Source organism: Haliotis rufescens, unplaced genomic scaffold (assembly GCF_023055435.1).
Source record: "Haliotis rufescens isolate VD_foot unplaced genomic scaffold, xgHalRufe1.0.p SCAF_5, whole genome shotgun sequence".
NCBI classification, from domain to species: Eukaryota; Metazoa; Mollusca; class Gastropoda; order Lepetellida; family Haliotidae; genus Haliotis; species Haliotis rufescens.
In genome coordinates this window covers 44837189-44864784 of record NW_025964223.1, presented here as the reverse complement: position 1 = coordinate 44864784, position 27596 = coordinate 44837189, and the positions used below count along the sequence as shown (strand labels likewise).

The following is a 27596-nucleotide window of genomic DNA, read 5'->3' as shown; positions in this document are numbered from 1 at the left end:
TGTCGTTCTGACGTGACCCCTAATGGGGTGTCCTCAGATCTTTGTTTAGCGATAGCGAGAACTAAGATCTGATTTTAATGCGATTGGGATGTAGCCTGTGCCCCCATATTTCCATCAACCCTCTTGCTACAATGTAGGAGAGGTACATATACATGTAGGTGGGAGAGGTCATTTTATATTTCCTCATATTTCTGATGTGTTTTCATTATTATTTGGAGATGATGTCCCATCTGTATTTGATACAGCGTTACAGCTTTACATTACGTATGTTCATATACATGTTACACGTTTCATATAAAATTGGGATGTTCTAGGTCTGGATATATGCCAAATTCGCATGGTGTCTGATCAGGTAAAAAAACCCAGTCCAAACATAAAGCAACAATCAGGCTCTTGATAAATCCCGCGTATCGAAACTGAAAATAGACGAATACTGACTCCTATTGTATTTTGTATGGCCTAAGCTGAATATATATATTGTATGTGAGGAGCTTCACCTATTGAGAGGCATGTATAGCCAAATAGATAGTCTCCACAGAGTTCGTCTTTTCCCCTTAAAATTCTATTATAAAATGAATGAAAGGATAAAGACTGATAAGACTGTGATACCAACTGAATTATACATGGTCTCTCACGAATGAAATCCAGTTTGGTAGATGTGTTTGCTTAACATGATCAGCATTGAATCTCACACTTCCGCATGTCTCAAAGCTGAAACTTTGTGCATGTCAAATGTTGATCCTGTAGACTTATCTCCTGCGATAAAATTCGGGATACGACTAACAGTGATTTCAACGTTGCTTCATATCTGTAACAATAAATTAAAATGTGAGACAAAAGTCTGTCACATGCTTAAATTTGCCACAAACTGTTAATTTAATAATGATATATATACCAGAGGTGGCTTTTGTTTTTACAGTTAGCAGATTTTGTCTTCAAACGCACTTAGGATGAACAGCCGTGGCATAATTTTGTTAATAAACAATTACAAATAAACCTTTGTAATAAATATTTAAAAAACTGTGTACCCATTTAATATCCATCTTATGTCTTCGGTAAAATAGTATTATACGTTAATACTTATGCAACTATGCATATGGAGTTTATTCATATATCATATATTACAGTGAGTGAGTGAGTTGGGTTTAACGTCATATCGCGGCGTGTCAGCTTAATGTGGGAGGAAAGCCCGAAGTGATGCAGTTCTTAGACGTTTACCACTTCGGTGAAACCCACGAGCACGGGTATGGTGCTGACAAACCTAGAAACATAATCGGGGTGAACGGGGATTCGAACCCAAGGTCATAGGTTTCTGACGTGCCCAAGGGACGCAACTCTGCACAGCAAATCTCGGCGCCTTAGACGACTGGGCCACCCGTGCCACCTTTATATATTACAGAAACATTTATGTCAGAAACACAAATGTTATTCATTCCAAGCAACGTAGACTCACTATGTACACTTATATACACTATTGCAGATTGCACCAGTCTCATTTACAAAAGATAACTGCACTGGTCATCATCTTCAGAGTACGAGGTGATAAACCAGGCATCACAGAATGAGTTCAGATGGCCAACGTTTCAGGTACATTGTAATACACTCTGTCTGACGCCGACTGGGAAATATCCAACGACTGATATTCATTTTCATCCGATGGTACTTGAAATGTTGAATAAACCTGTGACTGTTCTGTTTCTTGTTTGACGTTCTTTCTGCAAAGGGCATGTCTGAAAAAGATTGAATGTCTCACATGTCAATTTTAAACCATTGGGTTCTGTGAATAGGGTTTAACATTATTCCGGTTATATCAGGGCGTGTCAGCTTAATGTGTGAGGAAAGCCCGAAGTGATGAAGGTCTCCCACGTTTACCACTTTGGTGAACCCACGAGGACGGGTATGGTGCCAACAAAATCGGGGCGAACCGCTATTCGAACCAATAATTATAGATTTCTGGCGTGCCCAAGGGACGCAACTCTGCACAGCGAATCGCGGCGCCTCAGGCGACTGGGCCACCCGTGCTCCCTCAATATGAAACTTAAAGAGGTTACGTTAATTGTGTGTAATAGCGTTATATTTGCTAAGTTCTAATCGTTGTAATAACATTAACATACCATTTGTATGGGGCTTTTTCCATCCTGAATATTACACTATAATTGCATTATAACCCCGTCAATTAATCAGTGTGCACTCGAGTTTCATTCTCAACTTCCTGGGCAGGATACAACACACGCTGCCTTTGAGGAGGTTTAAGGTTAACATTGACATCTCATCCTAGAGGGTTTCCATTCACTGCTGGGTGAACACGCGTGTATTTTGAAGGCCCGTGCCCGAGGAGACATCACGTGTGTTACATGTGCTTCAGTGTGGGGCAGGAACGAAGACATAGAGCCAAGCTACCGAACAGGGTCACCCATACAAGGACGCTGCTTAGCTTCACCTGAGTTGAGACACGTGCGCTGTGCACAGGACCACGTGCCGCCAGACCTAGGTGTCTATGAAGCAACTGCATGCAATTGGAAAACGTAGGCAAGTACAGGAAATCATAATAAAAACAGTTAAGTACTCTATTTTTCATCAAGTCATTCAATATAATGACTAACCTTTTGAACCACATCACAATGGACAAGACGAGTACAATAATGAAGAGGCCAATGACTCCAATTACCCAGCCAACTGTCGTGAAAAAAAACACATTATCATGAAATTCGTGTACCAAACATTATGTTAAGAAAAAGTGAGAGTAATCAGACTTTTGTTTCTATGTGCTCCATTTATAGATGACCTGGAAGCTCTGGGACCGATGTGTCTGTCTGCGTGTGCGTGTGCGTGTGCGTGTGCGTGTGCGTGTACCTTCTTGTTTAACGTCGCTCTTAGTTACAATTAGCTGTATGGTCTCAAATTATCGGACTAGACAATCCAGCGACTGATGTTATGAGAAATGATCCAGGCAGACGAGGACACGCAAAGTCACCATGACTGTCCAACCGATTCATGTTTTCGCCTCTAATATACAGCATCTGGGTATGGTGTTGGGTGTGGGTGGAGAAGGGGTTTGGGGGGAGCCAATACTAGTCCAGAGTCACCGCAGGTGGCTGGTGAATTTATTTTTACTTTCATAGTTTACTGTATGGGAAACATGGAGGAAGCTACACAAATCCACCTACTGATATCTGTGGCCCGTGGGATACTGTTGATGATTGATCTGGTGTAAAGGATGCTGTTGTTTTTTGTCCCGCGTGGCTGGTCCTCTTGACGGTGTTGCTCCCCCCGTGATTGGCGCCTGTGCACTTTGTGCTTGGTACTGGTGACTCTGTTGGTGCGTGTTTAATTTGTGCTGGTATTATAGGTGTCTGTGTGGTTGGTCCGGGGGCCTGTGTGTTTGGTCCCTGTGTTTTCGGTACCTGAGTGATTTGTGCCTGTGTGGTTTGATCCCTGTGTTGTCGGTGCCTGTGTGGTTGGTGCCTGTGTGGTTTCGATCCCTGTGTTGTCGGTGCCTGTGTGGTTGGTTCCTGTGTTGTCGGTGCCTGAGTGGTTTGTGCCTGTGTGGTTTGATCCCTGTGCTGTCGGTGCCTGTGTGGTTGGTGCCTGTGTCGTTTGATCCCTGTGTTGTCGGGGCCTGTGTGGTTGGTGCCTGTGTGGTTGATTCCTGTGTTGTCGGTGCCTGTGTGGTTGGTGCCTTCGTGGTAGGTGCTGGTGTTGTGGAGGGGATTGAGTGTATTGTATGACTCAATAAATCTTTAATTTACAATGTTCTCATTCTCAATCATTTCTGGTCAAACTATATATTATGTACTTTAGGGACCATTTACCAACATTATCCCATTGGACAGACCTTGTTTAAAACAAAGTACACAAAAGCAAATAAAAGTGAGGAATCAAAGTTGCGGATATCGTACACCAAACATACTGGTATATGTCGTGCTTACTGACAAACATATATCACCAGAGACTGATACCTGGGAACTTGCCTTCTCGAGTAACATCATACCTTATATACCTGGACAATTGTCATCTTGAGTAGCAATATATCTAACGAGCCTGGGAACTTGTCTTGTCGAGTAACATCATACCTTATATACCCGGACAATTGTTATCTTGAGTAGCAATATATCTAACGAGCCTGGGAACTTGTCTTCTCGAGTAACATCATACCTTACGTACCCGGACAATTGTCATCTTGAGTAGCAATATAGCTAACGCACCTGGAAACTTGCCTTCTCGAGTAATATCATACCTAACATACCTGGACAACTGTCATCTTGAGTAGCAATAGATCTAACGTACCTGGGAACTCGTCATACGGTGATTGCGTTGATCCTACGACGGGGGTTGAGGATGTCGGTGTAGCTCTGGTCGCTGCATGTGATGTTGGCGCCTGTGTAGTAGGTGCCTGTGTGGTTGGTGATTGTTTTACAGGTGGTTGTGTAGTTGGTCGGGGTGACTGTGTTGGTCTTTGTGTGGTCGGTGCCTGTGTGGTTGGAGCTGGTGTTGTAGCGGCTTGAGTCGTAGGTGCAGGCGTAGTTGGTGGCGCAATGGTTGTGGCGACTTGGATCTTTGGTGAACACGTTATTGTTATCGTTGATCCTGGCGGGATTTTAAAACTGTTAAACAATATGTTAAATGAACATTGGAATATGACCCAGGCAGTAATATTATGTTTCCCTGACATTGAAGTTTGTATATGGTTTCATAAAAAAAATTGGTAACACTACGGCCGTGATACAGCCGTCACAATTATAATAGTGTTGTTGTCATAGTGCTGATTTATATTATTGCCCTACCTCCAAACATTTGATATAAGATTTGTTTTTAAGAAACAGGCTAGTTATGAATGCGTTACTAACATGTGCAGTGGAACTGTTATTACCTGTAGCAAAAGTGCGCATCATGACACAGGAGTCGATGGTTCCGGGACCAGTCAGGTTATACATGACTTCCGTGTTTGCTGCCATACTCCTGCTATACGATGCATCCTGCAGACAGTGTATGCTGTAGATGTTTGAATCCTGGCTTGACATGCGTTCATACACGTCCACTCGTACTGAACAGTCACTGAAGGTAGTGCCAACTACAGCAAATATCCCCACCTCTCCAGTCCTAGAGCTAGTGGCGGTACAGGAACACAGCTCATTGCCCTGGACGGTGGTGTTGGCCTCGATGTAGAGGGTGCTCCCCGTTATTGTTTTGCTCTCACACATGGGGATGACTAAAACATTATGTAACAAGATGTATTTTATGACTCATGGTCAGTGCTATTATCTAAATGGGGGCGGTCGGGTAGCCTAGCAGTTAAAGCGTTCGCTCGTTACGCCGAAGACCCGGGTTCGATTCCCGACATGGGTACAATGTGTGAAGCCCATTTCTGGTTTCCCCCTGCCGTGATATTGCTTGAATATTGCTAAAAGCGACGTAAAACCATAATCACTCACTCACTATTATCAAAAGTCTTTAGTTAATTGTCGATTTAAAGGAGCGGATTCAAAAGCACGAGCCAAAAGATTAATCCATCTGCTAGCTATTATCATCGTACATGTATATCATATTGTATAATAAATGTGTATCTCAAACATGCAAGCTTGCAATGTACAAATAACAACTATGTAGAACTATACATGGCGTGTACCTTTGTCCCGGTCTTGAAAGCAAGCGGCTGAAACAGAACATAAATACTTAAGAATTGAACGTCAGTTTGGATGGGTTCATTGAAGTGTGAACGATTTAAAGGCGCTGGTTAAACTGTGTGAACCTCCGAGCTTTGTAGTTTACTGGTCTCGCCGAATAATATCGTAACAATGTTTCCTTAAATTTGAAGTCCTCTGGTTTCGCCGAAGAACATTGCAACAATGTGATTTTGTCGGTATTTGCCGGCTCTCGGTCACATACGTTTCCCCACTCATACTCAGTTACGCAAAGAAACATAGTTCTTTGAATATATACAACATAATCTAGAAATATGTCAACATAATTTCATTCTCTGAACAAATTTACAAACAATATTTGGGATAAATCAAATCTTAAAAATAGGTTACAGGAAGGTGAACAAAAATATAAACATGACCTCGATGCACCGAGGCGAGGTCAACCTTCAAGCGCGGATTTATATATGACGTCACATAAGTTTTAAAGAGGTGCATTTCGAGTCGAACGGCAGCATGAGGATGAAATTTATAATTACTGCTGTTGAAAATGACGTTAATGGAGCAGTCATGGAAAACACCCCGACGCATGAACCCTGTCATGACACTAGCAAATTGGGAATATCACCGATTTATGATTGTGTTGCTTGTGTTTGGATAATCGCAAACCACTTCGGGCGATGCAGAATTGACTGGTGGGGATTGAACCGAGTGCTCTGAAACTTGTGTGTTTTGTGATAATTTTCAACGTCAGAGTGTGTTATATTTGGAGTTTGGGATTTGTCGCGTGTGATGTAATACTTTGCTTAGCTGGTGTTCCGTGTCACCTGAGATGGACCTACTGTGTGACCTGATGCCAGCTTCATTACTGTGCCCCGTCACTCCTCCTGTGACGCCGCTTCTCGGCCTAGAATGCACGGGGAAAGGTCGGCCAACTCAGAAACCGGAATAGTAGATTTCTAATTCCGCCTACGGATATTTTCTCGTCCCCGATGACCAATCAGTAAAACAGGTAGGCATGTTTTTTTTGTTTTTTTTACAAAATTTATGTTTATGTTTTATGGTTTCTCAAAATCGTAGATTTTTTCCCGATACGATAGTGAATCGAGTTTTAGTTTGGGATTGACCAGGAGCAGTCGCGTTTGCTCTGTGTCAGCGGCCACATCTGAGCAGGGTACTACATTGTTTTCATTATTGCTAGATTCCTGTCATTTCCGAAAACAAGGCATCAAAGTCAATATCGCATAATAAATCAATTTCGTTCACCTCAGTAATTTTACAGAATTAATTTTCTTTACTTGCGTTATTAGTATTGAAAGATAGCCATTCCACATCCAAATCACCGTAAGGACAATCCATTTTGTTTCATGTAGCAGCTAGAAATGTTACAAGACCAGGCAAAAATACTAAATTAATTATATTGCTGATAAATGCAGGGATTAAAAAGAAAATAGAAAAAAAACGAGTTGATCGTAAACACCGATCGAGAATTCGGGGAAACCCCGGAAAGTAGTTCCGGCAAAAGTTCACACGATCAATTTCACAAAAAATTGTTCACATCGTGTGAACTTTTTTTGTCCGTTCACAGTTGTGTGAACTCCAAATATAAGATCACGTGACTACCCCTTCAGCCAATCAGTATGAAAGAAACAGTGTAAACATCAAAGTATGAAATTATTTGCAAGTAAACACCAGTCAGACAGCATATAAGTTGCTCAATCACATGAAAACATCCCCCTAAAACATATTCGCAATATATCAACACCAGTGTTTATTACCACACTATATTAATTACCACGTATCAATAACACAAATAAAATATAATGCTTCTTAAAAAAGACATGTGGACAATTGTTCGTCATACAGACAAGTGTTGCGCCAGGCCCAAGCTTTCATAGACATTATTAGTGACAGTAGAACAGGCCAAAGCTTTCATAGACATTATTAGTGACAGTACAACAGGCCAAAGCTTTCATAGACATTATGAGTGACAGTAGAACAGGCCAAAGCTTTCATAGACATTATTAGTGACAGTACAACAGGCCAAAACTTTCATAGACATTATTAGTGACAGTAGAACAGGCCCAAGCTTTCATAGACATTATTAGTGACAGTAGAACAGGCCCATGCAGCCAGTTCTCCCACACAGGATGTCATTGTGGACTTTTAAGTGCTATGTACATGTAAATATGTTCATGGAATATTTGACAGAGAGTATACGTCTGATACCTAGAGCGTAAATACAGCGAGCATTATCTTTTGCACATACAAACGTATCAGTGTAACTGTTAAATCGAGGCAAGGTCTGTTTTGTGTGTGCTGTAGACAGCACGGGGTGGGCATTACATAAAGATGGATATTAGATAAAGTTAGGTAAATATGTAACGGTAGTTAGTTGGTTTGTTGTTTAACGCCCCACTCAGCAATACTCCAGCAACATGTAAATAATCGAGATTGTACCAGACAATCCAGTGATTGACATGAGCATCGATCCATGCAATTGGGATACGATGACATGCATCAGCCAAATCAGCGAGCTTGAACACCCGATCCCGTTAGTCGCCTAACAAGCACAGTCGCCTTTTACGTGTATGATTTGTCATGCTATCGCTGACTAATATGACCCATTTCATTATTTACAGGACGCCAAATGCAATATCCAATAACTCAGTCGCTCATATTTCCTGAGTGAGAGAATTTGGTTGTGTGCAAGATATAGAGTTGTCTTCGGTGTTAGATCTTCGTCTCATGATCTAATGTCGTATCAAGAATTATTAAGGAATAGCTACATATATATGAATTATTTCAAAGACATACCTTCAACGGACGAAAACCACAGGTAAACATACGTGCTGATTCCGATAAAAGCGCTATACTTTAGCTTCATATCCCACACATTACACATTTGGCAGCTGTGTGTGTCTCACGTCACTGGATGTCATCTATTTTTAAACTGGTTGAACGGGTTTGTCGCATATGTAACGAGCCCCTTCCAGTATTGTTCGGCAAACATATTGACACTCGAATCTTTCGCATGACTTTCCTGCTTGATACACACATTGCGTACTCTCCTGCGTGCATGTGCTTGGTACATACATTGTATACTCTCCTGCGTGCATGTGTTTGGTACATACATTGCGTACTCTCCTGCGTGCATGTGCTTGGTACATACATTGCGTACTCTCCTGCGTGCATGTGATTGGTACATACATTGCGTACTCTCATGCGTGCATGTGTTTAATACATACATTGCGTACTCTCCTGCGTGCATGTGCTTGGTACTTACAATGCATACTCTCCTGCGTGCATGTGCTTAATACATACATTGCGTCCTCTCCTGCGTGCACGCGCTTGGTACATACATTGTGTACTCTCCTGCGTGCATGTGCTTAGTACATACATTGGGTAGTGTTTATGCTCACAATGGAGTGTAAAAAAATGTCACATTTTGCAGCTGTAGCTTGAAGAAATATCCAGATTCAGAACAAAATCCAATAGGTAATGGCATTATGTATGTGGAAGAATATTCATTTATTGTATTTCAAATAAACGTAAATATGAGAGCATACATCATCCGCGAAATGGTGAATTATCTAGTAGTAGAACTACCAACACGTACATATGTATCCCATATCTTACTTGTTAGGAGAATGCTCATGTTCTCACCTAAAATATAGAAGCAGTATCAATTTGCATTATGAACATTTATTAAGTGATCAGTCATTCAAAACCATAGATGAGTACTTTGATTGTACACTGTAACTAATACTGGAATTGATGAATGTGTTTTAAGTATGGATCTCGAACAACCAACATTCAAGTTCTGGTTTACACTTTCATGGCACTTTCATGTTTTTCATCACCTCTGTTTTGTTTTGTTGAATGGTTAGTAGTCATGATTACTATTATAACTGAAATAAGGAAACCCACTACCAACATGTACCTGTCTCACACGAATTATATAAATGTATATGTAAACAGGATTCACAAGTTTCCTAACAAACAGAATGTGTATGCAAAACTTGTCTAGATTGTGTTTGTGTTCTCAGTAGCTTCTATAGCGATCGGTGTTTCAGGAAAGTGTACAATGACCACACAACAATGCCTTTACTGATTGCAGGCATTCTCTCCTCTTGACATCCTCAGGAAATTATATGTTATGACCTGAGAATGCAAAATATTTCCTCATGTTAAAAAATCTGTTTCTTTGGTGGTGTGAGATACAGTAGGACCCCTATCTGAGTGTTAATCCGAAATTGTGCAACAATTAAAAGTAATAATTTTCACATAGTTTCCAAGGAAGGTCTCACAGCACTGGTTGAGACATTTACCCCTCCAAGTCCCTCTGAAGAGATCAGTTTCATCACAAAACATTCACAATCGGTAAAGCCCGTGTGTAGAACCTTCAGTCTTCGTTCTTCCAGGTGGCTCCGTACAGTTAGAATGACCACGGTTAGGTTTAATGACTAGAGCATAGGTCAGTTCCACCTGTCCCGCGTTCACTTCAGTAACTGTCCGACCGGCAGATGGGCTGGGCGGACTTTCTGAAGAAGAGGAGGATACGTCTGAGCCATGTTCTTCAGGGCGTTGACGAGCTTGTTGAGAACACTCTGGTTCAGCCTCTTCGCTATACAGAGGGTTCAGCACTGAGACATTTGCAGATGAATATTCCGAGTCAGCGTAGCCAGCTATTGGTTGCTTCCGTTCGTCTTCCTCATCACCACGATGTTTGTCTTGAAATCTGCAAAGGCAAATATGTGATGAAACACTGACGGTGAACATGGAGTATGTTTAACAAAAATCGTGTTGTTTGCCATTCCCCCCGTTTGTAGCTGTAATTTTGAAATACATCATTCCACTGATTTGTCACATATAGTGAGAAGCTTTGAGCATGTCTCATTTTGAAATCCGTGACTGAGTTAACTGTTTACACCACATCTGCATTAGTGCAACCGCATAGCACATTTTGAATTGAAGTAGTCTAACCTTTCTGTCACATGACATGCATGGGGTTGGTAAAACGCCGATTCTAACGGCATTTCATATTTGAATCACGCCGTGTCAGCTTCTTTAGGGTGGAAAGCTCGACGTGATGCAAATGACACTTTGGTGACACCCATGAGGGCGAGTAACAAACCTATAAATAAAATCAGGGCGACAATAGCGATCTACAGAAGTAATAATCGTTAACTGGACATGCTATATTGTCGTAAACAATATTGGTTCAAAACAAATTATTAGCAATCTTCTTTCAGAGCAGAAACACATGGTTTGACATTTCTGACTAAAAACACTATTCTGTCATGAAAGAAACTCCAAGGATCCCAAGGAATATAATACAGTCGGTCCTTTAAAAGTTGATGTGCTACATTTGTTACTTCAGGAATAATTACTTCCACCGGTCACTAACCTGTTGCAGAGCAAGATGACCATGATGCCCAGCAGCACCATGATTCCTGCTGACACACCAGCCGTAACTTCAACCACTGGAAAGATGCATCCAAACATTAAAGCATCGATTATCAGCGCCATTGACACAATGTATGCTTACGGTGTAAAATTAGATTTCCAAGTTCTATTTTGTACATTAGGAAATAAATTCCAGGAATTCTTTTTGATCACCCCGCCCCAAAATTGCATGTTTAGCAAAAACAAACCAAGAAGTGGGGCTTGGTTTACACACTAATCCTCAAGATCACGAGTGACTTTACTTTCAGTGCTCATCGATAAATCATGAAGTGTCTTTCTTTATTTTATAATTGGCATATGACAGGTTTTCATCTCCACTATCAAGTTTTCCTTTTGCCATTTTCGAATATGTGGGATAAGTATGGGAGCAATAATATGTGTTCGGTTTAGAGGTTAAGATGTGTAACCCATAATGAGTTGTGACTGATTTTTACATGTATCCAAATATCCGATCGAAACCTTTGAATTAAAAACAGACCATTTGGCTTATCTTCTGGTTAACCTTTAAAGGTTAAAACATAAAGTCAGTGTTCTGATATTATCTTGCAACTTTAAAAACTACATGTGTAATACCTTGTTTTGCACCTTGAACGGGAAATGTATGACTGTATGAAATCCTTGCGATAACAAAACTAATATGAATACATGTAGTTGTAGTTTAGCTGATATGAAGTATCAATTTGTAAAATACATACCGGGAAAACTGTACCGTGTTGCTTGCGTGTCATCAAGAACAGTTTTGTTATCTAAACCAGTACTTTCGGAAACCGTCGTGGTCGTCGTAGTCTGAGATGGTACTGTCACTGGTACGGGAGTGATTTCTGTTGGAGATGTTGGTAGAACTTCCGTAGTTATTGTCGAGGTTGATGGTGCGGATGACGTTACGGTAGTCGTCTTGTGTGTCTTTTCTGTTGTTGGTTGGACTGTTGTTGTCGGTGCCTCAGTTATCGAGACAGGTGTAGTTGCAGATGTTGTTGTGGATGGTGTAGGCGTTGAGGTTGATGTGACCATAGCTTCCGTTGTTACAAACGGTGTTTCTGGAGTATATGTAGTCGTGGATGTGGTCGTGTTGACTGAGTCAGCAAACCTTCCAGAATAACACTGAAGTTGCAGCCTCACCTCTGGAATATAAGTTTCACAAGACACTCGACTAAGATGTATTCTGGATACTCTAACGAGATTACCCTGCTGTTATGACTTTGTGTGCTTATGATTGTCAATTTGCTTTTGAAAGGAAGAGATTGTTTGTTGATTAGATATCTTAGAGAAAGGTTGCATGGTGGTGGATTATGGAAAACATGTAATCATTATGATAAAGTGACTGGGTGATTTGGGTTTGATCCCGATCTGAACTAAAGTTTGGTTTGTTTGTTGTTTAACGCCGCACTCAGCAATATTCCAGCTATATGACGGTGGTCTGTTCGTAATCCAGTCTGGTCCAGACAATCCAGTGATTGACATCATACAAATCGATCTACGCAATTAGGATACTCCCGTTAACCAAGAAACAACATATATGTACGAAGTCCCATGTTTTCAATTAATAATGGTATAATGAACAGATATAGTTTCACACATATAACACGTATTCAAAGGCAAAAGTTATTGTGACATACAAAAAACACAAAGTGAATCGGTCAAAATTATTTGCCGTGAGTGCGATTTTATCTTGGAAAGTATGTCTAAAGGTCCAATAGCCTGCAACTGTCTAGGCAAATGAGTCATGACACCTAAGAGGGTTCGGGGCGATCGGGTAGCCTAGTTGTTAAAGTCTACGCTCGTCACGCCGAAGACCCGGTTCGATTTCCGACATGGTGTATAATGTGTGAATCCCATTTCTGGTGAAGCCCATATTGCTGGAATATTGCCAAAAGTGGCGTAAAACCATGCTCAACCAACAACCTAAGGGTTCCATACAGTCAGAAGCTAGTGTGTGCACCTTGGGCAGTGATACAGGCCTGAAACCTCTGCCTCATTGCGGACACTACACTTTGACGAAAGGATTGGGGAAAGATAATCGGTAGGTGGAGGAGTTGAAATATATCGTAACGATGTTCCGTTTCATCCCAGACATGATCACCTCGACGCCAGTAGACACGCATCCTCCCATCGGATCGGTGAAGGAGGAAACGTTACTCATTAGTAAGAGGACCCCTCTGCACTGACGTGCTGTCCACAATAAGTGAGTTAGTGAGTGTGTTGGGTTAACGCTTTGAACAGTATTTCCATTATATCATTGAGTGCCAGCTTGATGTGGGAGTAAAGCCCGAAGTCTCACACCGCAAGCGTTGTCTTCACCACTCGATACATTGACGTTGATGCTCTGCCGTCAAGGTTTGGCCATTTGGCTGAGCGACATGCTCGGATGCTAGCAGATACGTCTCTGTTGTCATGGATGGCACGGACTTGTTCTATGGAACCTGGATGCGTGTTTCGAAACCATATGTCTTGGTGAGGTGTTTGCATGGGTAGTCGGCCACTACTGGCACCCTCGCGGTCGTGATCGTTCTGTTGATGACGTTGCCATAAGTGCTTCATGTTGAATTGACGTGCGACGGCACGTTGCGAGGTCCAGGATTCAAGCCTTCCTACAGCTTGTCATCTGTCATTTTCACTTTGATTTAGAATGGTGATATCTCATTAAAGCGATCAAAAGTGTTGGTTTCTGAAGCAATTTCTCCTTAATATTGGTTATTTCTTGCAACGAACATGCAATACCAGCGATATTTCTTTTGTTGGCATTCTTCGAGCTTTTTCATAAATAGTTTTCCTGCATCAAGTCAGTGATATCAAGTTTTTAAGTGAAGAAAATCGAAGTCACAATAACTGTTGCATTTGAATATACAGTATTTAAGACAGAAATCTTTCAGCAAACGTGATCTCTATTTCACACGTTGGGCTTTCGTTTAAATGAATACTAAAGCAAAATTATGATGCATGAATTACGGCAATATAATCTTTCGAAAATATACTTGTTCATCAAATATATTCTTTTACGCACCTGTAGCTTTCGTTTGAATCAATAAGCAATATCTTCCAGCACCTTGGCCTCGAATATCCAAATCCAAACTGTCTAAACTATGAAGAAACGATTGTGCGTGATCGTTGCTTTTGTGGCAATCCAGGCTGTATTTGAGGACGTTAATGTTGAAGCTGACTTTGCAGTTCTTACGGTCTATCGTTGATGGGTAGATGTCCACTGATCCACCAGCAGCGCTGACAACCCGCAGACTACACGAACACCTGGAGAACTCGCCCGAGAACAGTGTGGAGTCCAGGTATATCCTCGTGCCTTGCTGAATCCCTGCACGACACATCCCAACAACTACAACATATTTGAAAGACATTTTATACAAACGCTAACTTGGTACTTTCATTGAGCAAAATAAATCCTGTGAAGTTTAAAGCTTAAATAATTACAAGGGACAGTTATTACAATAACAAAATAATCTTACAATACATTCTGACAAGTTGTAGAATAGAATAGCTTACAACACACCTGGTATGGCAGCTTGGGGACAAACGGCCACTGAAAACATACAAGTTGAAAATGAGAGTTTTCATTAAGTGCGGTAAGATTTATTATTGACCATGGTTACTTCGGTTAATACATAAACTGGTATATGTATACACATGGGTATAATCTAACATAAATGTAATGAAACATGAAAGAGGGTCTATGTTCCACAATCTTTTCTTTTTTTCAAATGTATATCAAGACGTTGTAATTAGTGCGAAGTTGAAAACTATGACACTGTGTCCTCGCATGCGTAATTAGGCAATCATGTACTTGTAGCTTGTTTATGACAGCAGTTGTGATCCAATATCCTGACCAACCGAAGTGAGAATGTTTAACTCAGACTGGCATTTGAGGTCTGCATGACAAGGGTCGTCATTCGAGGAGAGCATGTATACGACTCCCACTGACACTGCAGCATTGACATGCATGCCAGTTCATATATCTTCATTAGAGTTTAGATTTTATCGACCGTGTAGACGATGTGATAAAGGTGCAAAAAGGGGTAAGCATGACAGATATGGCGGCGGTTCACTTATTGTTTTTGGCACAATCAACTGATCTGAAAGTTCCTTAAAACAGGTGTTCTTTATCGTGATAAAATTCTTTATTTCTACGTGAGACCTTGTGCCAGTGCCATAGGACATTCATCCCGACGGACGACATGGATCGTGCAAGAGTGGTGTAGGATTACCTCTAGCAAGAGACAATCATTCGAATGCACTGGCACGTTCCCGAAAGCTAAATCTCAGGAGTTGCTGCTGAAGTTGTTTGTCGCTGAAGCGACCGGTTCCAAATTACATCAAATTAATCGGAAGAAGTTTTGGTCGTTAGCAAATGTTGACTTGTGTGCGCATTTCATAACAATTTAAGTAAACTTTACGTTAAAAGATTATCAGTGATTTAAGGAACCCATCATTCTTGGCTTGCCAATTGCCCGGACATACCACTTTCACAAATACATTTCTGGTTTGTCCAAGTCTATTTAGCACAATGGCCGTTTGTTTCCATTCGTCGTCATGAGATGTGGATCTTACAAGAAATATGTGAATTATGAAACTGTTCCTCACAATCATTCCCTTCTGTTACTGATGGGGGAGTGGTTATCGACTCTGTGGAGGTAACCTGGGAGGTGGTTGACGATACCGACTCTTTTGAGGTGGGCGTTGATGATAGGGATGATGTCACATGCGGTGTTGTTTTGGACGTAGATAATGTGCTCGTGTCTTGTACCTCGGCAGAAATCCCAAACGAACATTCGACTTGCAGTTTCACCGCTGCAATAAATAATCAGAATACAAACATGTCTAAAATGTATCCTTGATAACCTTATAGTATACTTCCTTCCTCAACATTTATAGATGATGTATATATTGTGTTACGTTTATATAATTTCTGTACAAATATATTTTCGTTGGTCCATCCATCCATCCACCCATTCATGAATTTACCTACTTACTCTCTTGTAACCTATTTGCATCACTTTTATCTTTTGAAAATACATCAGTTTATCGAATATTTTCTGGTACGCACCTGTAGCTTTCGTCTGAATCAATAAGCAATATCTTCCAGCACCTTGGCCGGAAATACTTAAATCCAAACTGTTTAAACTGTAAAGAAATCGTTGTACGTGACCATTGCTGGTTTTACAATCCAGGCTGTATTTCATGGCATCAATACTGATTCTTGATTCGCAGTTCTTGCGGTCTATTATTGTTGGGTAGATATCTACTGATCCACCGGCCTCGCTGACAACCCGTAGACTACAGGAACACCTGGAGAATTCGCCCGAGAACAGTGTGGAGTCCAGGTATATCCTCGTGCCTTGCTGAATCCCTGCACGACACATTCCAACAACTACAACATATCGGAAAGACTTTTGAAATCAGAAGTTCGACTGCAAATGTTATAAAACTTATTGACAACTTCACTTACAGCGGTGAAAGTAAATTCAATATAATTAAACAACTACAACATTTAAAAGTCATGTGACGTTAGAAGTTTGACACTGACGTAATGAACATTAATTGTACCTTTGGGACAAGTTTGTTGTTTTTGCGGCAACAATATATTGTCACTAAAAGTTATGTTTATGAATAACGAACAACAAGTCAAATTAGATATACCTGTTGCATGCCAGTTGATAGACATCTGATCATGATATTAAATATAATACATATCTTACACACCTGGTATATCAGATTGGGGACAAACGGCCACTGAAACATACGAGATTGACTGAAATTATGACAGCTTTATCATTAAGAGTAACTGAATAATATGATGTCGTGTTGATGGCCATCTTACTGAGAGAAAATGTCTTTAAGCTGGAGCACTTACACGCAGTGACATGATTCGTTAATACGGCAATCCTTACAATTTCAGTGGGAACGCTTCCACCTTGCTTCATACATATGTAATTCATAAATAATCCAGCATTTCCGCTTCTTATAGTTCAACATTTCAAACGAACTTTATTCGATTCCTGTGTGTCCAAACTTAATATTTTAACAATCAATACATAATTCAGTTCGAATCGAACTTCTCAAGCAATCGGAATTACACTCACACTGATTCTCTTCTGTTACTGGCAAAAGTGGTTCAGTGGGGAAGACCGAGGATGTTGGCGACGACACCTCCTCTGTGGTACTGATCTGGGACGTTGGGGACGACACCGGTACGGCCGATGTGCCCTGCGTGGTAGAAGCAAACGTCGTCGGCGGTATGACTGAAACATAAAGGCAGATGAAGTACGGCTGACACGACATGTAACCAAAACCCATTGTGGTTGAAACAGTGAGTACAAAGTAATTACCTTCTAGCGTAGTCGTTATCTGCTCTGTTGTCATAGGGGTTGCTACGGTAGTTGCTGCATAACAGGAAACAGCCAGCATCATCTCTGTAAAATATGAACACGTTTTGTTATCTTACAACTTTAAACACCCGGTCCCGAATTACAATGGTGTCGATGACAAGTCTATCAGTGATACGTAAAATGTAAAATGCCCATGAAGTAGGGGCGGTGGGGTAGCCTAGTGGTTAAAGCGTTCACTCGTCACGCCGAAGGCCTAGGTTTGATTCCCCACATGGGTAAAACGTTTCTTATATTTCCGGTGTCCCCGGCATGATATTGCTGGAATATTGCTAAAAGCGGCGTGAAACTATTCTCACTCACTCCCATAAATCAACTTCAGAAAAAAAGCCAATGTTTTGTGTTATGCAATGATTTAGGGCGCTTCACTTGGTACATCATATAAAGTGACTTGTTGTCAGGCACTCACATACATATGTACGCAGTGTCTCTCTTAGCTATTTCGTATAAGAACAGGCACAAAAATTCAGATACCTTCATTTAGAAACATACGCACTAATTTCTTGTCCGATGGAATATTATGCACATATTACACCCTTGTATATGAAGACAGCACATCTGTTGTGTATTTCTTGTTGACGAAATAGTGTTGGAATGAAATGGGTTAGACACAGCTTTGAAAGTATTAATTTTAATATCACGGTATGTAGGCTTCATTTCGAAGATAATCACACTTGACACATGTATTTGAAGTCTAGTTCTTTGGATGAGACATAACAGCATGGATAACGTGCCGACATATTAAGGTTCATGATGGTTAAATAGTTCGTTATTACTGATTATAAATACCTGCAGCCTCAGTATAGACCAGCATACAGTGGGAAACAGGACCTGACCCTTCCAGCTTGAGATCAACAGTAGCGTTGAAATCCAGAAATCCGCTGTAAGATCCACCAGATGAACAATTCCTTATGAAGTTGAAGGAAGAAACAACTATTGTTGCGTCACAGTTGACACTGTCTACAACGGGGAAACTGAAAGTGACGGATCCCCCTGATCCAGTGGCTGTAATGGAACATGTGCATGTGTCCATGTTGCTGGAGAAGTAGGACGTGTCAAGGTACACCCTCTTCCCGGAGATCTGACCACTGAGGCACATCGACCTCACTATGTTCTCTACAATCAAAGTAATGGATTATGGGTGGCATTTATTAATAAAGTGCATCTGCCTTTGATGTACGTTTTGCTTAAGTTTATAAGATATGCAGTGAATTAATCATTGCGAAGTAGAGCCGCCGTACCACCTAGAAATGAAATCCCTTTTCTTTGGGTCTTCCAGAGATATTTCGTAGCGTGATATCGACCCCATACATTGACGTGGAGGGACGCCATAATGGGCCTCTGGGTAGCTGTCGCGTACATGTAGCTTGTGTCATATTCAATATTAAATTATAAGGATTATGAGTATATTGAGATAAACATGTCGGGTTAGTTTAATTCATACACACACAATTAATGTCATATAAGTTCAGATAAGATATATGGATGAACTTACTTAGTACTCCAACTTCTAAATGCATCTCAAAGAAGTAATGTCAAAATTTGAATTCTCAATTCAATTTGTGACTACTGGTATTAGTGTGAAATTTAAAACTGTGAACCCTTCGGTGTCAAATCAAAGATTTCACACACAAGTAGAATCGCAGTGCGATTACATTGGCATGACAAAAGTGAAAACTGACTTTGTATAGGTGGATGGTCTGCTAACACACATAGACTGAATTACGCAATAATTATATATAAAAGCTACCTTGTGAACATTCCGAGAGATAAGATTTTGTCTGAACATGAATCGAGGTATTCATATTATAGTGCACAAGAAACATGATGCCAGGTGATAGGGAAGCGTCATGCAGTCCCCATGCACTGGCCGTGCCTGAAATGTATATTGCACTCCCCTCTCGTTTTTTAACGGGTTGTTGTTCAAATTGTCCACCCATATATTATTCAATATTAATTATAGTCACCAGAACGCTACATACTGCAATCTACATGTGATGATACTATCCGTGTGAACTGGCGACACGGGTGGCCCAGCCGTCTAAAGCGCCGCAATTCGCTGTGTAGAGTTGCGTCCCTTAGGCACTCCAGAAACCTATAATTTCGGGCTCGAATCCCGATTCTTTTCGATTCGCCTCGATTCTAGGTTTGTCAGCACCATACACGTGCTTGTGGGTTCCACGGAAGTGGTCAATGTGTAAGACCTGAATCACTTCGGGCTTTCCTCTCTCATCAATGTAACGTTCTTCAATGGCCCAACCACCAGGCCCGACCGCACACGTACGCGTCATGCACTTATCCAGCAACGTTACGTCATTCATTATAAGTATCAAGGTAATATTTTCAACATGAGATGAATTACCTCCCTTCTACAAACACATAACCTGGCTGGAGGAAACAGGTACAAGCGTGAAGCTGACGTATGTGTTTCCGTCAGGGTTGAATTGAAGCATTGATGGCTAAAACTGCAGTTGTAGAGTATTTGAAAAGAGACCTTGAATCATGTTTACATTTAATTAGCAACAGTGTCCGTATTGAATGCCAGTCATCTTGACGAGGAAGTGTACAGTCAGTAGTTTTTGTGTAAAAATGTTTTATACCTAGCAGGGAATCTGATCATTGTAAACATGTTCCTTCAACAAATTGTTGACACAAAGTTCCATTCGCCATGCATTGTTCAAGTATACAAGTATTAATGATAACTTGGATTCCAGTGAGTGAGTGAGTGAGTGAGTGAGTGAGTATGGTTTTACGCCGATTTTAGCAATATTCCAGCAATATCACGGCGGGGACACCAGAAATGGGCTTCACACATTGTACCCATGTCGGGAATCGAACCCGGGTCTTCGGTGTGACGAGCGAACACTTTAACCACTAGGCTACCCGACCGCCCCTTGGATTCCAGATTCCGTCGGGTGGGCAGGCTTGGTTGGTCGTTGCTCGAAATGTCAAGAACTGGGTTGTCTGGTTAATATTAAATTAGTTACAGGCGGGGTCACTTAGTCGCAATGTGCCATGAGTGCGGCGTTAAACAACAAGCATTAAAATGTATCAGGTACGAGGAAATCATTGCCCGTCGGTAAACAAGAACACATGATTCACATTCCGTGTTCAGCAACTTACAGCATGAATTGTTGTTGGTTTTGATAAATACAATGTATTCATTTTAAAACCATGGGTCGTATAGATAAAGCAAATCTATCCTGAAAAGCCTTTTTTCAAATAAATTTCAATTTTAATATGTGTGTAAAAATCACAATGCGCCTATTGGTATGAACTATTTACGGCGGGCCCTGAACACACGCACATACTAGCCATGACTCACAAAGACACAGATATCGCATGTCAGGCTTGTCCGTTGCTATTATGTACTCGAAAGCACACATAATGAGCAATGCTGTATCCATGTCAGTATAACATGCAGGGCGGTGGGAACAGTTCAACAGCTATTGTTTTCAACAAGACGCATTCCTTTAAATGCTTAATTATAGGCAATCACTCACCGAATATTGACATAGCATTACACTAATTATATTGCAAATGCAGAGCATTACCTGATATGTATGATGATGTGTTATGACATACGTGCCTATGTGCACTGTTTTACTGAAGAGACTGAGAGATCCTATCAGTATATCTTATTATTCGGGATCTGTTACGGTTTGAGTGGCGGTCGGGTAGTCTAGTCGGGTAGCCTAGCGGCTGCAGACCCGGTTCCTGACACTGGTACAATGTGTGAAGCCCAATTCCGGTGTCCCCCGCCTTGATATTGCTGGACCATTGCTAAAGGCGGCGTAAAACCATACTCACTCACTCTGTTACGGTGTATTACCAACGGCTAGTGGTTGGCACATAAACAAAATCATATGTGCCACACATTTGGTAATAAGGCCATTTTCAATTGTGTTAACTACTTAAGGTGTTAGGAATGCCAATTTTAGACTGATAAAGACCTTATTTTTCATTTTGGAACATTACACCGCAATATGATAGTTAGAAAACTTAAATTAAAATAGCTTTTCAATCTTGATTACTTAACACAATCATGCTATTTTAAATATAATATAACTGTGTTAAGGTGCAATACAAAATGCTTTAGAACTATGAATGAGTAAAGAAAATGCATTACATTTATTGATAAAGTGACACAGTGTATGGACAACAACTTTTTTATGTTAATGCAGCGGCGGCGTTTCGGTAAAGATCCTTATACCGTTGTCACGCAAGACTGACAACGGTATAAGTATCTATACCCAAACGTCACTATTACTGTATGATAAAAACTTTATCTATAAACTGTTTCGTCTTTGTCATCCGTCAACTGCTAAGAAGGCTTGTGAAACAATTACCTTCATTATCGGGTGTCGGGCACACTGCACCTGCAGTGAAAAGATGAAGTTAAAAGGCAGGTAATCCTAGGGAGACAAAGACATTCTTTATCCAACAAAGTCACTCTGACACCCCTGCTAGAACTCAGAGAATGCATCACTTACATGTCCACTCACTTGCCCAAAGCATAGGAGACGTAAAATATTATCAGATTTCAGAAAAATGGTAAATCCAAGTGCAAATTATGGGCCACAATCTCAAGCCACACATGAACGTAGATACTATACACATTAAGAGGTAGGTATAATTTCACAACCATTTTGATTTATTTATAAATCATTTCATCCGCTAATCCAATATGTTAACCCAGTCATTATTGGTTAACATGTATGCATATGCTTTATTTAATTACAGGGACAGGTTAAACATTGTAACAATTACATGTATCCCTCCTACGTAGACTAAAGGTATACAAATGGAAAGTTCAAATATAATTTCCCTTACCTTTACTGCTATTGATGATCAGGAGAAACATGTATATAACTATGTTTAATCTAACGGTGTAATTCCTCTCGATCTCCATAATTAATGAATGTATGTGCAGCTCTTACTCCTCGGACCGTGAGATCAACGTGTTTCCCATGTCAGTCACATTCTCTGTACTGTGGAACATACATACAATGGTGCGTTTGATGGTATCGTATTTCCACCCTAGATCGCGTGCAAGCTCACAGACGTGGAGGCCAAAGGTAGATATCGCAGTCTGATTTGAGAACACACCTACTGTGTACTTCTAACTGATGACGAAATGTGCTTGAAATGTGTGAGTGAGCTTGTTAACGCCTATCTGGACAGTTAATATTAACATATAAATAAGTAGTTCGAATGTTCGAGGAAAATTAAAAGAAATACCTTTACTACTGCTGACACAGGTAACACGATGTAAAATTAGATCTGACCAAGGATCATAATCGGACTGAGATTAGGATTCGAACTTACGTCGAGCGGCTGAAGTACGAATCTAAGTACAGCAAAGTATGGCGCATTAGATCACTAGACCGCCAGCGTTCGCCTTGTATGTTCAAAACATGTGAAGATTTCGACTGAAAGACACCTCATAAACGAGTACGTGTTGTGTAACTTCTTCTTTTGCAGTGATATCCCAAGCCCTCACACAATGAACGAGACATACAGGGATTTTGGCCACAAACACCGTTTGGTAAAAGTCAAACATATTTTTCAAAGTGCAACAAATGGTTGAAATGTCGAAATGGCGCTCATTGTCGCATTGTTTCTCTTTGGTAAATTTTGACACTGTTTGCTTGTGCCCTTAAGGGCGACAACGCGACCATGTCTCTTCCAGGGATCCGCACCATACTCGTATGCCATTACATTTAGAACGCTATTGTCCGGTGACTTTAGTTCATTGCTAGAGCAACACTCACCAGGTTCGGTAAAGGCATGAAGTAGGATAGACCGACTGTTGTGTGGCATTTAGACTGCAGACCACGGGGTATGTTTTCTGGTGGAGTGTGAACACATGTACAAATAAGGAAGTAATGAAAAAACTATATATAAATTGGCATTGTAAGAGAATTACCGCCCAGATCATCTGCCAAAAGAGATTCCACTTGGTGCAAAGGGCAAATGGTGTGGAAGTTATATGAATAGACCACTGAAAATCAGTGACGACACCAGGTGTTCGCGAAGGGTAAGCATGTCCTGCCCTACCGGTGGCACCCGCCATTCATACAATTTGCGTATTGCCTGACGCAGCACAGCAGTACTCCTGCCATGCGATGTCAGTTTGTAAATAAACAAAAGCTATAGGTAACAAAAGCTATGGGTAACAAAAGCCATGGGTAACAAAAGCCATGGGTAACTTCTGAACAAAGAGGGAGAGCATTTTGTGTCATGATCAGATTGTATAGGATACATTGGCCGTAAGTAAATAGTGCACTATTTGCTTCCGGGCACTCTGTGTTTGTTTCAAATTATGACGGTATTGCTCTGTGAATATCAGATCCCTGTGAACATACTACATGGATTCGACTACTGATCTCATTGTGAGATCCTTATACGCCTACCATACACGCCTGCCATACTCGCCCATCATACCTGACCACATCGACGCCCATCACGCAGGCCTACCATACACGCCTACCATACAGGTCCACCATATACGCCAACTGTACACGCCTACCATACACGCCCACTATACCCGCCCACCATACCTGACCACACCCACGCCCATCATGCAGGCCTACCATACACGCCTACCATACAGGCCAACCATATACGCCTACCATACACGCCCACCATACCCGCCCACCATAACTAACCACATCCACGCCCATCATGCAGGCCTACAATACACGCCTATCATACAGGCCCACCATATACGCCAACTATACACGCCTACCATACACACCCACTATACCCGCCCACCATGCCCGACCACATCCACGCCTACCATGCAGGCCTACCATACACGCCTACCATACAGGCCAACCATATACGCCAACCATACACGCCTACCATACACGCCCACCATACCCGCCCACCATACCTAACCACATCCACGCCCATCATGCAGGCCTACCATACACGCCTACCATACAGGCCCACCATATACGCCAACTATACACGCCTACCATACACGCCCGCCATACACGCCCGCCATACCCGCCCACCATACCCGTCCGCCATACCCACCAACAGACACGATCGCCATACACGCGAAACATTCACGCCCTTAATACACGCCAAGATACCCGCCCACCAAACACGCCAACATACCAACACGTGTTACAGCACAGTTTGTCAGATACCTTTGTCCCAGTGTAAAGTTGAAGGTGGCGTTCTGGGGCGCTATTGTGTGAAATCATAGAGCTGAAAATCTAAATTATCCTGTCCAATATATCAAACAATTTCAATTATAACTAACTGATTCACATTTTGATGCGTATGTCGCAGCTACTGTGAAGTAGTGTGATACTCCATGTGGCCCAGGATAACCAAATATGGAATAGTGACGACGATATGATACTGTGTATCGGCGAGAATATGGCAGAAAAGGTTTCATAAGCATATGAATAAGGTATCTAACACTTTTCATTCGAATCATCAGGGAGAATGAAGTTGCACTTTGATATCGCATTATCTTAGAAACAAATAATATTCCACAGACTTGAAAGAACAAGAGTTTACGAATTACGTGTAACAGCTAAGAGCTACTAGAATTTAGTCTTTGGAGTTTTAAATGTTATTTAACTTGAATCATGTATGAAGACATAGATATATGCTAGTATAGTTGGAAACAACATTTTGAAATCGCGATCTAATATGAGAGCCGCCGTGATATTGCTGGAATATTGCTAAAAGCAGCGTAAAACCATACTCACTCACTCTAATATGAGAGTATTTAGGTGTCAGCACACCGCATAGAGTTTTAATAATGACATTATACACTGTCAAAAGTAATCATCTCTTAAACTGATAAAATGCGTTATCTATTATTTTGATTGGGTTTCCTAAGTGTTGACCAATGTTGTAGAATCCTAAATTATTATGTTTTATTTACCGTAACTCAATTACACAGGTAAATAAATGTTCATGATATTGTTTGCAGATAAAAAGTTAAGATTTCGGTATTTTTCCCTAGGAATGCTTGGCAAACTTAAGATGGTACCTTGATATAAGCACACTTTTAACAATTCATCTCAAAACCAAACGGTATACTTCATACATTGTACTGTACAGAATGTGTACACATTCATAACAATAACATGACGATATCAAGTATGTCAATAATCAGTATGTACATAAGAAAACGTCACGGAGTCTACACCTGTGTTCTAGAGTATCACGGTTGGGCACTTTATCTCGAATAATGCTACATTTTAATGTGTTTACCCTAGTTCTTCAATCAAATACGTCTTTCGCTATATAAGGATTTACATGAACATGTGTATATCATATTTGCTTGAGTAGCAATACAAATTGATATGCAATTAGTGACACTATGATATTGCTGACCAACTTAATTTCGATTGCTTGCATCCTTTTCTACATCTTTACGTTATTTCTAAAGGAATCACATACCGTGTAGGACTATGAATACGTCATGCATTTGAATCCCAAACGTGCATGTCGTTTCCGCACATACGTTTCAGTTATGAAATGGCAGTTGATGTTCGAAATGCGATGTTCCCCGGTATGTGAAACACTCAAGTGGAGTTGTTGGATCCTGTACATGGTCTGAATGATTACAACGAATGTCGACACCGTAAACTACTAATCAGTCTCCTATAGAAGTACCATTACAAAATAAATTCATGCTGTTTGAGATAACGAAAACCGGTCGAAATATCTTTGCAACTGGTTGGATCGCATATCGATCAACAGGGCTTCAAACAACGTTAACCCATCCGTTTGAAATGTGCGGTAGCCTCTTTGTAGCCATTCGCAACAACCCTGGTTTCTCACTAAAATAATTATTTTGTGAAACTCTCCACGCCTATTTGTTACAACATTGTCTGTGGCAAGGAAATTCCATAGTCCAATATGGCATAACGCAATTGTGGGGTTTGCGTCATTTCGTGTTTCATGGAGTTTCGCTCCACGTATGATCCTTAGTTACATGCACTGATGATAAGCTGAAACGTCCCGGGGTGGTAACACCAGCTCTTACTCACTTACTCTAAAAGCGTTGGATAGCACACCCTCTGTGTACTCGAGACAGATATCCAAAGTTCAATACATTTGCATATTAGCTACCACTACTACTAACAATGTGTGTACTTATATACTGAACCACAAAAGAAACGTCACCCAAAGTAACATTGCATGAAAAGTTGTCATTTAAATATCTGGGTAATTTTTTTTAAAGTTTCTAAAATTGAACTTTGCCTTGTACGGAAAAAATGAAATTTGATGAAAAAAACCCCAATGCAGTTAAGAATAAAACCGATCGCCCAAACTCATCACGGCAACAGCCATGGTAACCCTATGCAAATTGAAATGCACATGCATGCGTTCCCCCATTTCTTGACCTATAAAAATCCACCCAGATCAGATAACATTCATTTGTTATTGAATTGGTACCACATGCCAAGACTGACAAGAAATCAGCGCCACAGCACCAGCATTGGCACCACAAGCAGTGGAGAAGAGTCCTCTTCTCAGACGAGAGCCGTCACTGTAACTCAACAGCAGATGGCAGAGAGAGAGAGTCTGGCGACGCCGTGGCGAACGTTATTCGGATGTTGAGAGACTCCTAGGGTGGTCCGAGCATGGTGTGGGGTGGAATTGGTCTAGCACAGAGGGTCCGCCCTGTGGTCTTCAAGTACATCGGTCCAGGTGAGTCAATGATGTCACAGCAGCTCGGTACATTGATCAAGTCGTGAGACCACACGCCATACCTCATTTGGCACGTCGCCACAATTACGAGTTTCAGCATGATAACGCCCGTGTCTACACTGCCAGAGCAACAAGAGACTTCCTCCATCAGAATGGCATCAGAACCATGCAGTGGCCTGCCCTCAGTCCCGATTTAAATACCATTGAGCACCTGTGGGACGAGATTCAAAGACGGCTGAATGACGTCCGACCAAGGCCGACAACAAGTGTGGGCTCAAGTGCCTATAGCCTTCATCAACCGCCTCATCCATTCCATGTATCGACGTTGCACGGCAGTCATCAATGCACATGGCGGACACACGAGATACTGACTTGTGCTGCCATTTTCTCAGAGACTAGTGTTGCGTTT

At 41.2% G+C, this 27596-nt stretch overlaps 2 protein-coding genes across 4 annotated transcripts; both read right to left on the bottom strand.

Annotated features, from left to right (window-relative positions):
* Nucleotides 1-1279: 1279 nt before the first annotated feature.
* LOC124139972 (mucin-5AC-like) lies at nt 1280-8588 on the bottom strand. Its single transcript, XM_046507267.2, has 6 exons — nt 8457-8588; nt 5627-5653; nt 4871-5209; nt 4288-4587; nt 2604-2676; nt 1280-1730 (listed from the first exon to the last, which is right to left on the bottom strand). The coding sequence occupies exons 1-6, from the start codon at nt 8542-8544 to the stop codon at nt 1568-1570; spliced, it is 990 nt and encodes a 329-aa protein (XP_046363223.2). The 5' UTR covers nt 8545-8588; the 3' UTR covers nt 1280-1567.
* A 740-nt stretch (nt 8589-9328) lies between these two features.
* LOC124139973 (integumentary mucin C.1-like) lies at nt 9329-22540 on the bottom strand. Of its 3 annotated transcripts, XM_048384559.1 has the most exons (14): nt 22331-22540; nt 21847-21876; nt 18287-18613; nt 17441-17524; nt 17301-17353; nt 17195-17261; nt 16815-16844; nt 16159-16482; nt 15696-15902; nt 14608-14637; nt 14110-14433; nt 11804-12229; nt 11050-11125; nt 9329-10380 (listed from the first exon to the last, which is right to left on the bottom strand). In XM_048384559.1, the coding sequence occupies exons 1-14, from the start codon at nt 22407-22409 to the stop codon at nt 10014-10016; spliced, it is 2424 nt and encodes an 807-aa protein (XP_048240516.1). In that variant the 5' UTR covers nt 22410-22540; the 3' UTR covers nt 9329-10013. The 3 variants fall into 3 exon arrangements, with proteins under 3 accessions (XP_048240516.1, XP_046363225.2, XP_048240517.1); XM_046507269.2 differs by having other exon boundaries at nt 17195-17353; nt 22331-22539; XM_048384560.1 differs by lacking the exons at nt 14608-14637; nt 15696-15902; nt 16159-16482 and having other exon boundaries at nt 17195-17353; nt 22331-22538.
* Between the last annotated feature and the right edge of the window lie 5056 nt (nt 22541-27596).

Coding starts and splice junctions, on each gene's coding strand:
- LOC124139972 (XM_046507267.2), bottom strand. CDS start 8,544: ATGTGTAATGTGTGGGATATGAAGCTAAAGTATAGCGCTTTTATCGGA. Junction 5,654..8,456: donor GTGGTTTTCGTCCGTTGAAG/GTATGTCTTTGA, acceptor GTTCTGTTTCAG/CCGCTTGCTTTCAAGACCGG. Junction 4,588..4,870: donor GATGCGCACTTTTGCTACAG/GTAATAACAGTT, acceptor AAATCCCGCCAG/GATCAACGATAACAATAACG.
- LOC124139973 (XM_046507269.2), bottom strand. CDS start 22,409: ATGGAGATCGAGAGGAATTACACCGTTAGATTAAACATAGTTATATAC. Junction 16,845..17,194: donor AGTAACAGAAGAGAATCAGT/GTGAGTGTAATT, acceptor CGTATGTTTCAG/TGGCCGTTTGTCCCCAATCT. Junction 16,483..16,814: donor TCCCCAATCTGATATACCAG/GTGTGTAAGATA, acceptor GATATGTTGTAG/TTGTTGGAATGTGTCGTGCA.